We start from the raw sequence: 13,069 nt of genomic DNA on the forward strand, positions 1-13,069 counted from the left end.
AAACAGGATCTGAGGAGAGCCTCTGTGAAGAAATCAGATCTCCAGCAGAGGCTGCGCAGGTAAGCATGTATTTCAAAGGAAGACTGCCACATTACTGCAAATCAGCAGAGGGATCTTACAAACAAGAAATGGCATTTATGCAATCAATACATGCAACTTCACTTTGAGCCTCAGATACTCAAAAGTAACCAGGCAGCTAAATGCAGAAATGCACAGCTGATTGTTGGTCTGATTGCAATTAAATAGAAAGTTTAGAGCTCTAATCATATTTGCATGGTTGATATATTCCAAAGGCTGTCTGCAACTAGCTGAACCCTGTTATTATTGGGATAAATGAACCATACCCAATGCTAGTTGCTTCAGTATCTCAGACTAAGTGCGGTCAACATCTTTCACAGGCCATGCATTTAATCCCAATCAGACTGTATCCGATTTGCCGTGATACACCCGTGAAATTAAGCAAAAAAATTGGGTATGGTTGGAGAAAAGTGGATCTTAAAAACATGATAGGAGCAGAAATCACCACGGTTTCTCAGTCTTATTCCACCATGGCCCCAACTCCACTTCCTGTACCTCATAACCACTGACTTCCCTGTAGTCCCAAATCTATCGCCACCTTGAATACATTCAAAGAGTCAGCCTTCGCATCCCTCAGGGGAAGAGAATCACAAGGAGCCATGACTCTCTGAGAGATGAAATTCCTCTTCAATGGGAGGCCCTCTATTCTGAATGTCTTAATGAAGCTCAGGAGAACTGGTGGAAGCTTGTAAAACAACGTACAACTGCTCCTCCCGGAAATGATTGGAAGTCTCACCACACACAAGAGTCATATCCCGCTCCGTAAAATATAGCTGGCATGTGATTGGGCGGCCTTGTCACTCAAGTATAGTTCGTGATACCCACCAGGATGACCTTTTCCATTTCTTTGGCTGGACACCAGTGAAACATGCCAGTGGAGTCGTATTTCTTCACGCTGGCATCTTTTTCTTCAATCTGATCATTTCCTGGGAGTGACAGGGGGTCGTGCCTGCAGAGACAAGGAAATCGAGACAAGGAGTTGCCTGTCATCCTGACACCTTGCCCTGATCTTTTCCGACCAGTTGTAGCCAGTCAGCCGGCCCGAGTTGTTTAATTTACGAGCAGTCCCATTACTGTGGTGCTTAGCCCAGACATCACCCCACCCCCAGTGCTCCCACCCTCCTCCCACCCCAAAAAATAACATGATCAAAGGGTTCGCATTAACTGCTGCAATGAGGTGAAATAGAGAGAGACAGAGCCTCTCGCTGGCTGAGTGGCAAGAAGATGAAAAGCCAATTACAGGCTTTTACCGCATACAACTTCCGATGCTGTTCTCTGAGCAATAAAAGCTTTAACAGGGTATACTTGATATATTTTAGCAATTTTGCCCCCATCATATTTTGCTTTTTTTGAAAACTTGAAGCCATTAATGTTTCAGAGGATGTCAGCTCAGAGCAGATTGATTAATTCACATCTGCATCATGAACAGATGATTTTTCTCCCGAAGAACACTGAATATAAAAGTGGTCCTCACCAGCTGCCACCTGGCCATCAATGCCTGCACTTCTAACATTTCACTGCTTTCTGCACATCCATCAGTCACCAGCAGCTGTCATCTTTAGACTCGGTCTTGAATAGTCAGCAATAAACACCCCATTTCATCATGACCTAGCTAAAGCTCTACCAGAATCCCCATTACTTCAGATTCCAGCACTTACAAGGTAATTACATCCGTAGCACACCTTCCCTTTAAACTACAGAAGTTGCATTTAAGAAACGCTAAAAGAATTGCCAACTGTGAGAAATAAATCAAGGTACATTTTTGAGAAATCAGATTACTTCCAATTCTAAAGCCATAGATTTCAAAATTCCCACTAATATATTCTTTAGTAACAAAAACAATAGTTTAAAGTATATTTACAGATGCAGACAGGCAATATAGGAAACTTGCCCCTTTTAGCAAATATTTGATAAATAGACGGCAAGTTGGCCAGGTTGAACTCTTTTAGTTGGAGAAGCTTACATAGCGAATCCTTTATTAACCCTTAAACTGTTATGTTCTGATTGTACTGCAGTCCCCACCTATGTAACGCTATCAGCAGTGCTCATAGCTCCCCTGTGTAAAGTGATGTTTCTTCTACTTACACTGAGATGAGCACTTCACACATTTGAGAATCCTTACTACATAGAATTAATTAGGGAATGGCTGAAAGTGTGTTTACAGAAGTACAGGGAAAGACACAAGACGCTCCGATAGTTTAAAAACTAAAAAAACAAAATCAAGTTTCAATTGCCCTGCTAGGAATTCAGTTAACTTCCTTTGAGAGGACTTTGACATGACTTATCAAAAGCTTCTTCTTATTGTATTTAATACTTCCACTTCCTCTGTCGATATATTTTGAATCTCCCTGTGTTTAAAAATTGTTGCCATGCTACAAAGCGGAGATGGTTTCCAATAACCAGCTAAGAATACGTTGTCAGATTTCCTTTAGGTGAGGACCTGTTTGAATGTTGCATCCAATGTTACCAACAACATCAGGTGGAAACTGTGGGTAATTTACCATGAGCGGACACTAACCCAGCAGTCTCACAAGCACTAGCCAACAGCAAAACCACAAATCCCAGCGACTCGCTTTGCCGGGGATGTATTTTCTTTTGTACAGCTGACTAGATGTAGCTCCCATGCTTGTCTGCAATTTGAGTGCCTGCTTGAAACCCCACACGTTCACATTATTTTGCCTCCTCCCCCACCAATCTCACTCTCTGTGTTTCGCTCTCTTACTCCTTCACAACCGTCATGACAAAACATTTGTCTATTAAAATGTTCATCGCCTAGATGCATGCATTCAGCGCAGTTGCTAATAACTGCAAAATCATTTAGTGATTTTACACCATGGCTGAATATTTCATGATGCTCCGTGTGTTTCACGATTTAGTCAATGGACCTCTGTCACTTCAATCTTTGCTGACTGCCTTGACTGCTGCAATAAAGCTCCGCCAAGATAGCTATCTTTCACCAACTGTCACTCACTGCAGCCTGTCACTGGCAAACTCCTGTTCAATGCTGCTACTCACAGGGAATAACTATGACATTTGTTACACCGTAATGTTCTATTCTGATGGATTTGAACAAATGCGTTGTGATTAATAGACCCAACATTCGCTGACTGCAATTAGAACCAAGTATCCGATGACCCCCACCCCCCTCCCCCCTGCCGAAATCCATCAGAATGGTATTAATTTCATGTAAAGAATGCTGGACTGCCACTCGTTAGAACTTGTTATACTGAAGGTTCAAACAGGCCTGTGCTTGGTGCTCAAGCTGCGTTTAGCAATTCCAATGTGTTGCTGACTAGACAGCACAAGCAAGGGATGACTCTTCTCCCTCAGTGCCACTCCACAAGGCAATGAAAGCAGCCAGCTCTTTGAAATTTTCCGATCCCATCATACAAACTGACAAAGGCATGCTTTTCAAAACCCACATCCAAACTGTTGATCATTACTTATTTACAAAGGCCTTGAGGCATGTGTGCCTGCAAAAACCATACTTGATACAATATATACCAGCTTATTCACCCTTGTGCAATAAGCAACCCCTAGGCATCCTTAAATCGGCACTTAATATTGCCCATAAAACCTACCTTGTAATTGCAAAATATGTAATATTTAAGGTATAATATATCTGCGGGATAAGGATTTCTGAAAGCTTTGGTGACTTTGTGTTCAGTAATTCTATGTTTTGCTGAGGGCTATGAGTTGAAAAAACTGCACCAAGCATAGACGAACTGTCATTTCACTACCCAAGGGCCACTAATATAAAGGAGTACCCTAGAGCAGAAAAACTTCGGCACAGCTTTGAAGCATAGGAGAACAGCAGAACTTGCTCCCCCAGAATTATTGCTGCATGCAGATCAAAAGACCCAGTGCATATTTTACACAGTAAACAGGGACCTTCTGTTAGTCTATGAAATGTTTGGAGTTTCTGTAAACCTGAAGCAATTCTCGTGTAATATTGTTTCATATGTTAAGTGGATGAAGCTGTTTACTTGTCAAACATTGTACGCACTTTAACCCCTGACACAGGAGTAACAAAGCACCCAATACATCCCTCTCTCTACCCTTACCCCACCAATTATTAGCCTTTGTTTTCCGCAACCAAGTCAAAATCAATTAATGGCAATCTAATGTAAATGGACAAGATAAAAGGAATGTAAAAAATTTGGGTTCGTTTCTCATCGTGACACCACATCTCACATATGGCCTGAAGTACAGAAAAGAGGGCTCGAAGGACTCCTTGCAAACGATGGATAGCCTGAGGAAAAGTAACTGGATGAGTCCCTCTGATTGGTTACTGCTGTCATTAGTGCCACTGCTGTTTAAGAAGTACATACAGACGGGCTGGAGTGACAGCTAAGACTTTAAAGGCTGCGTTTTCTCTAACAGCCTTTCCTACCTCTTTCATGACAGAAATTTTTCAGCTCTATCATTAACTGCTGACAGTCTGACAGAATAAATACTTCAGCCTTTAAGGATTTCTCTCTCTCTCTCGCTCGTTCTCTCTCCTTTTAGACACAAGAGTTCTTTATGCTGTCTTCTCTTACCTCATCAGTTTGGGTGAACTGTTGGGTGAATTTCGCATGCCTCCATTTCGTTGCTTTTTTTTGGGAGACAGTGCTGATGGGTTTTCATCTTGAACTGCAAACAGACGGAAGATGGAAGATTAGCAGCCATTCAGAGGCGGATACAAGATGAAAACGCAACATTAAATAAAAAGGCATATTAAACCGAAAGTGACTCATTATCAAAGTTAAAGGTCCCCACACTACAAGCAGCTAACGAGTCTTCAGAATTAAACAAAATATTAATCAGGATGTTTAAAACCCTACTAAGGTTAAAATTATTCTGATTATGGTGCAACAAAAAAGGTAAGAAAAGGAAAATTCAAAGCAATGCACATCAAACAAAACACACGCACACACACACACGCGCACACACACACACACACACACACACACACACACACGCACACACACACAGAAAGGAAAACTCTGATTGGACATGGCTTAATTTGGGTGCTGGAATACAAGGGATCACCCACCCTCTGCAAAAAAAACACAAGGAACCCAAACATACTTGAGATGTAAGATATTTAATGTGGTTACATGGTTTAGTAAAAGAGAAATCAAACCGATCGGCTTAAACGTGGGGCCATTCCAAGCGTGTAGTTTTCATGTATTGACTCCAAATGTTCGGCAGTGGTGAAAGGACAAATACATGGGCACACTTGCAGGACTGGGCAAAGCAAACAAGGTGGGAGAAAAAAACTGCAGGGTGGGGCCCACTGCCTTCCAAACAACAGCTGTTAAAAAAGGCAGAGACAATGTTTAACCAAAGTATTTAATGCATTAAGGAAACACCATTAATTCTGGCTCTCAACTTAAACAGAACGTAAAAATAACAACCCCGCATAACTCTATGCCCACGCATCTCTGCTCTGATTTTGAATACATTTCACCCAATAAGAATCTATAATTTGATGCATAATTTTCATCAAAGTACTGGGATTCAATTGGAATGTTTAAAAGGCAGGTGGAGGGAAGTTGTCACTGTTCTCTGTACAGGCCTTGGTTTTAGATGTTTTTAGGACAAACAACGATGCTTTATATCTGCATGGGATGGCACAGTGAATTCATGAGAAGTGCAATAGGACAATGGAAGGAGAATCCCAGGGGAAAAGGTCAGTGAGGGCCAGTTAGACCAAAACTATGAGAGGACAAGAGTAGAGAGGGAGTTGGCTCTAATGATTGGGGTCACAGAGTATTGGGGTTTGTGGTATAGAACTAGTCTTTCTGTTTACCGTTTGCTCCATGCCATTAACCCCATGAGTTTGTGCAGAAGCCCAGCCTTTAGCACAGCAGGAGTACAGATATAATACTCCCCCAACCTGCATCGCTGAGCTAAATACTGGCAGCAACAAAGGCAGGGATGCATTGATCCATAAAGCACGCCTTTGGAAATGGGCTGTAATATTGCAGTTCCACCAATATTTCTGAAACAATTGGGAAAGGCTTGATATCACCGCCAGCTTATAGCAAACTCAGCAACTCACAGCTGGAATGAGCATTGCATAACACCATCTTGAACATAATTAGCGAGAGATTAGTTTCTACTGAAATATGCTCTTACTTTTAGAACAAAGCCAAGATCTGTTGTAGAGGGAAGCACTGTGGGTACAAGTGAAATTTGGACAGGAAAGGGTCATTCAACAGCATCATAATTGCTCTACCATTCAGTGTCAATGCTAGTTTCTATTGGAACCTATCAGCCCAGTCCCTACGTCTTCAGCGTCCAAGAACCCATCAAGCTCAGCATTGAATATACTCAACATTATCCACAACCTCTGGGGAGAAAATTCAAACCATTTACAAGTGAAGAAATTCCTCTTCTCCTTCCTAAATGGCCGACCCCTTTTCCTGAAACCTGTCTGGGATGCTTCAGCCAGGAGAATCATCGATTCTGACAAGCCCCTTAAGAACTTTATGTGTTTCAGCGAGATCAACTCTCATCCTGAATTCAAGAGAATACTGGGCTGGTCTAATTAATCCCTCCTCAATCACAGCAGTTGGAAAGAAAATAACTAATGGGCTGTTAAATCAGGGTGAACTGAGATATTGGCTGGCGTGAAATGCTAAAGAGCAGGGTTTTGGCTCAGGAATTCTCAACATTTTCTGGATCATGTTTAGTCAAACTTCAAACTGTTTTTACTGGCAAGTGATAAGATGACATGATCCCCCAGACAGCTATCCACAAAACCTGGAAAAGCACATTCTTCACCTTTAAGTCTGTAATATATTACTTTCAAACTGTACTGTGTTTTCATTCCCCATTTGCAATGTCATTTTATTACTTGTTTGAACATTCATTTCTTTAACTTAAATCAGCACAAATAGGTGGCTTTGTCCACATGGGTTATTCATAAACTATGGCGTGCACTAGTGGGTGTGTGGCTGAAGGTTCATCAAGCAGCTACTGCGGCTCCTCACTGTAATCGGTAGCCACTGATAATTCTACGGGGTGCGTAGGGAAAAAAAGACATAATCAATGATAAATAATTTAAAAAGCCTGTCCACGCAGCTGTCTGCTGGGTTTATGCACAGTGTTCTGAAAGTGACTCGCCTAGATTTTTGCTCATTATTAACTTAAGTAAATGCCATGTATTGTATTTCAAAACACAACAGCTTTAAACTCTCAAGCTCTGGAAATGGCAGCTCTTAATAAGAGGAGCCCTGTCTGTGAGTGCATCTGCATGGCTGTATCTGAATGCTGGTGTGTGTGTGTGTGTGTGTGTGTGTGTGTGTGTGTGTGTGTGTGTGTGTGTGTGTGTGTGTGTGTGTGTGTGTGTGTGTGTCTCCACTGGTAAATGCAGGCATGTGCACAAGTGCATACATATATGCATGCATACATGACTGAGAGGAAATAAGTGTGACATTGTGTGTGCACACATGTGCTTGCAGAAGCATGCACAAGAATTGTATGAGAGTGCCCAGGTTGTGTGCTTGCAATTGCTTTTGTGCATGTGTATACATGCATGAGAGTGTGCGCTTGTGCGTGTACGTGAGAATGTTCACAAGTGCGTATGCACGTGTGTGTACATGAGTGTGTGCGCATGAGATTGTGCCCGTGTCTATACATGCATGTGTACATGAAAGTGCGTGCTTATGAGTGTGTGTGTGTGTGTGTGTGTGTGTGTGTGTGTGTGTGTGTGTGTGTGTGTGTGCACATGCACACCCGCATATAGGTGCAAAAGACAGTGTGAGTGTATGGATGTTGGCACTGTGTGTGTGAGTGTGCCTGTGTGTGCGTGCGATGTGTCAGTCTGTGTCAGTGGTCTTATACTTTGAAAGTTAACCGCATTGATTTGGGTTTGTTTTTCTCAGTATAGAGACTGCTGTGAAGCAGAGACTGAGCTCAGATCACACATTAAAAGGAGCACTTCTAAGTGGACCATACTCCTGTCACCATTTGGCAGATTTTCTATCTGTATGTGTGTGTAATTTTTCCAGTAATGTTTGAAAGAAGGAATAAAAGGCACCCCAAACTACAATGTCATGCACAGCTGTCAGCACTGACTGCCAGCTGCAGCCCAGGACAACCTCTGGAGGTCATTGAAAACAGAGCAGTTGGGCTGATACGTCGCAGGCAAGCGTGGGGTCCACTGCAGCCCACCAGGGACTGCACATCCCCCTTCCCTCGCATGCAACACACTTGGGTAGCTGGGCACGGAGTCACTGGTAAGCAGAGGGCTCCTTTGCAGCTATTAATAAGCAGCATGGACTGTGTAACAGATGCTGCCCTTGGTAACTCTATGTGACCTGTGGCATTGCAAGTTAGTTTGGCAAATGTACCAAGAAAGAGGAGAGACTTTGAAAATAAATGGTAACTGGGAACAGTAGCACAGTGGATACATTGGTTTTCTGTGATTCAGAGATAGAGTCATTGAGAGATACAGCATGGAAACAGGCCACCAAGTCCAAGCACTTTCAAGCACCTGTTTTGATGATAATCCCACCCTTATCCATCATATTCTCCAACTTCCCCATCAACTCTTTCCCCTGCCCCCAGATTCTACCACTCATTGACACATTAGAAGTAATTTACAGTGGTTTCAGGAGGAAACTGGATCATCCGGGGAAAGCCTCGTCACAGGGAGAATGTGCAAACTCCACAGAGACAGCACCAGAGGTAAGGATTGAACCCAGGTCAATCAAGCACCTGTTTCAATGGAGCTGTGAGACAGCATCTCTACCAGCTAATGACCAGAATGGATGAACCATAGAACCACAGAACCATACAGCACAAAACAGGCCCTTCGGCCCACCATGTTGTGCCGTCCATCAAACCACCCTCACACTATCTAACCCTTTCCTCCCGCATATCCCTCTATCTCACATTCCTCCATGTGCCTATCCAACAAACTCTTGAACCTGTCCAATGTATCTGCCTCCACCACCACCCTAGGTAGTGCATTCCATGCACCAATCACTCTCTGGGTGAAAAACCTCCCCCTGACATCTCCCCTGAACCTCCCACCCATAACCTTAAAGCCATGCCCTCTCGTCTTGAGCATTGGTGCCCTGGGAAGGAGGCGCTGGCTCTCTATCTATTCCTCTCAATATTTTATATACCTCTATCATGTCTCCTCTCATCCTCCTCCTTTCCAGTGAATAAAGCCCTAGCACCTTAAGCCTCTCCTCATATTCCATACGCTCTAATCCAGGCAGCATCCTGGTAAATCTCCTCTGCACCCCCTCCAACGCCTCCACATCCTTCCTATAATGCGGCGACCAAAACTGAACACAGTACTCTAAGTGTGGTCTAACTAGAGTTTTGTAAAGCTGCATAAAATCTTTCACCCTCTGCAACGAATGAACCTGCCATTCTTACCCAGTTTGGCACATAGGTGACTCCTGACCTACCAAGGTGATTGATCCCTTACTGAAGTGACAGAACAAAGGCAATGTGGAATGGGTAACAAATGTTGGTTTTGCTGGCAATGCCCACATCCCATAAATGATTAAAGCAAAATGTTAGCAACATCTCACAGCTACCATTGCCCTCTACTGTAAAAACTAGCTTGCATGGATTGACTGAAGGGATATCAGATGTTCCAGTGATAAACTAACCAGAGCCAAACTGAGCTGGTGATCTGCAATGGGTAACAGTCAAACAGGCCGTGCAAAGCCATGCTTATAATTTGTTATCCTGGACGCTGACAAGTCAGTCAGAAGCAATTGTCATTAGTCTGACTGTTCAGATAACAGTGCACTCACCAGCTGATGATTGTGAGGCACTGTTTTAGTGCCTGTAATTGGATGATTGATGGCAACAAGGCCCACATCTGCTCCTTAAGCTATCTTTGAATAAACAGCACAAAGTGATGAATTTCATGGATATAAATGGTGCTAAACCAGAGGGCAGCCAAAGAACAGATCTTCCCCCATTCTGCTGTTATGATAATTCATGAATAAATGAAAACTAACATACATAAAAGGAAATCAAAGTAACTTCCTTTCCTTCTTGCTACTTTAATACTCTTTCACTGGCTGGGTCTCCTCAGGCTTTGACTTGTTTGAGAAGGTAAGACCTTCCTCCATTTTGCCAGTGGTGATCTTGATCCAAATGTTAGGAGGCATCAGGAACCTGAGTCTCATTGCAGGGTTTTGACTCAGAACATCAACAATTCCTTTCCCCTCACAGATGCTGCTCGACCAGCTGAGTTCTTCCAGCAGATTGCTTGTTGCTTGGATTCCAGCATCTGCAGTCCCTTGTGTCTCCGTCAGGAAGGTCAGGACAGGCTTGTGGTTTTTCATCCATCCAAGGGTTAGGAAAGTGCTTGTCCATTGCAGCCTAGCTAAAGTAAGGCAGTCCTTGTGTGGGCAAAGCCCAGTGCAGTCCTACTTTCAACAGCTCTGTGGCACAGCTTCCCAGCACCAGTGAAGACAAGGTTTGTTCCTTTAATGACCCGCCATTGCAACCTGTTCTCCTGCTACTTTCAGCTCCCAATGCCACAGTCCGACACTGAAGAATCAGTGCCAGTTGTGCTGCAGACTGAGTGGTTACAGCAACAGGCAGAGATCCCATTATGTCTCCAACAATGGTCCCCACTGCTGCACCTTGGAACAATAACTATTAATGGCTCAGTTTTGTATTGGCAGTCCAACGTTGTGCAGGGCAGGAGGGAAGGGTATTAATCACACTAATTGGTGAGAAAGCCTATTGAAATTCAATTAGTATCTTCCATTTACACTGCTTAGGGATCTACATCTAAAACCCTCCCTATATGTTTTTTGACATAGATCTAAAACCCTATCTCTAGTCGCAATTTGCTCTTCTTTGTCTCACCCATTTCGCTCACATTTCCTTAAGACATGGAAGGAGGCCTTTCAGCCCATTGTTTCTATGCCAGCTCTCAGAGCAACCCCATTTCCCCTCTTAATTCAATTTAACTTCCCATCAAAAGCCACATAATAAATGCCCAGTGGCAGTGAACATACAAAACCCCATAAAGCAACTTCTAAAAAGAAAATGTGGCCATCCATCAAAAATTTTGGATGATATTAATGGATGGTGTGATTGATTATAGTTTGATTGATGCAAAATCATAAAGTGCTTTTCCTTCATTCTTTGACAGCACTGTAACAGGGCCCAAGTGCTGATAATGTGTGACTGTCACCTATGTTTCATTAGCGTATGCAATAATTGCTTTATGAACAATTGCAAATTATTTGGATAAATTAACATTTAGAGAAATGCTTGAGAGATCGACAATAATGCAAGTAAATATTTATGCTTTCTCATATTTATTTGCATAAACAAATTACTTGTTAGAAATACTATATTATAATGATTGCTATATTTATCATTGACCATTAATGACTTTGCAACTTTGATTTATAAGACGCTGAGTATATTAGAAAGCTTAAATCAAATCTTTACAACAGGCTTGGAGTCTGACTCAAGCATGCAACCTGGGTGAGTGCTACAGTGTAATTAGACAGGTCTAATTCATATCGTCTGATCATTATTCTAAATCTTATTGAAGTGATCACCAAGCATCAGAAAATGTCAGAATAACTTATTGAGCTCATTGCACTTTCAATAGAGGCCAATGGCATTTTTGAAAAATGTTGCTCTTGTGCATTACAGAGGACATTTCCTCTATTCTCTGGACAACAGCAGCAAAATCCCCAAAGTAGCTTGGAGCAATCTGTGGAGGTTGATTCTAACGTCAGCTGCTGGTTAGATTCAAACCCCCGCATTGATAACTCCTGGATTCATCTGCGCGTTGTCAAACATGTACAGCATTAGTTTGAGAATACGCAAGGTGGCAGTTTCACTGAGGACTTCGAATGATCCAGACGGCTGCTGTCTATTTACGTGCAGCGAGGCAAATGACGAGCTTGCCTTGCATTTATTCTCAGTTTATGTAATGACCAGTTTGCAATTAAAAGGATAAAAGTCCAAGAAACTTTTCTGCATTTTTATCTGCTGCCACGTTACGCGAGATTCCTTATCACCTCTCTCGATTTGGCCAGTTTTGCAGGTTAAAGGTCATCCTCCTCAGCAGCACAGGAAAGGATCACTGGAAAACATCTCTCTGGATACAGTCAGCTACAATCATTCAGATTACAGGTGGAGAACTGATCCGTTTCCATTCAGAGCGTGAAGTCCCAACTGTTCACCCAGCAAGCTATCAGATAGAATCTTTTGGCAAAATCTACAGGGTTGGCAACAATAACATTCAGAAGCTTGAGAAAGCTTATCATCTGCTAGTGGCACATGTCCGAACCTTTAACACTTTACTCTGGGCCCAGCACTGCAGAATTTTCCTGTGACTCAGGGAGAATAAGTAAAAGGAAATAAGCTTACTATTTACTCTAACATCAGCATGAGTGAGTGTGTGGGAATAAGAGTCTTTGAACATGTGTGCAAGTAAGTGTGAATGCGAGTATTTCTGTATGTGTAAACAAGTGAGTGTGAGAGGTGGAGTGTGATAATGTGTGTGGGCTATAGCTGTGCAGGTGTGAGTGTGCGTGTGACAGTGGGAAAGGATACCCGCATGTGCAGGTGTGCATGTGGTGTCCCTGTACAAATAAACACGCAGCTTTCTGTGGTATCTTATTCCTGAAGTAGCAGCACCACCTGCTGTTTACTGCATTCATCTAAGAGTTGGAAGAGACTGCTACACACCAGCATTCACTGCTTTAGTTTAAGTTTTACAGGAAAATATTTACAAGGTATTGTAGATTCGTGGGGATGGTTACATTTGACACACTGAAGCAGTCCGATACATTATTACTAAGGGAAACCACTGCATTTAATCAGTCACAAATTTTAAAAAGATACTCTTCTATGCTTAGAGTGCACTGATTAACAATTAATGGGCAAAATGTTCAACTGTTCTAGAGTGATATTATTTGCACAGATTTTGTCTGTTTGATCCAAATATAATGCCCTGGCTGGTAGTTTCAAATGACAGACAGTGAACAGC

At 42.6% G+C, this 13,069-nt stretch overlaps 1 protein-coding gene across 1 annotated transcript in view; it reads right to left on the bottom strand.

Annotated features, from left to right (window-relative positions):
* Positions 1-13,069, bottom strand: part of LOC127584756 (calcium-activated potassium channel subunit alpha-1-like) — a 779,405-nt gene that overhangs the window by 95,874 nt on the left and 670,462 nt on the right. The window contains 2 exon segments of the mRNA XM_052041687.1: positions 904-1,027; positions 4,620-4,713. Of these exon segments, the coding sequence (XP_051897647.1) occupies positions 904-1,027; positions 4,620-4,713 (218 nt within the window).

The sequence above is a fragment of the Pristis pectinata genome, chromosome 30, assembly GCF_009764475.1.
Source record: "Pristis pectinata isolate sPriPec2 chromosome 30, sPriPec2.1.pri, whole genome shotgun sequence".
Lineage (NCBI taxonomy): Eukaryota > Metazoa > Chordata > Chondrichthyes > Rhinopristiformes > Pristidae > Pristis > Pristis pectinata.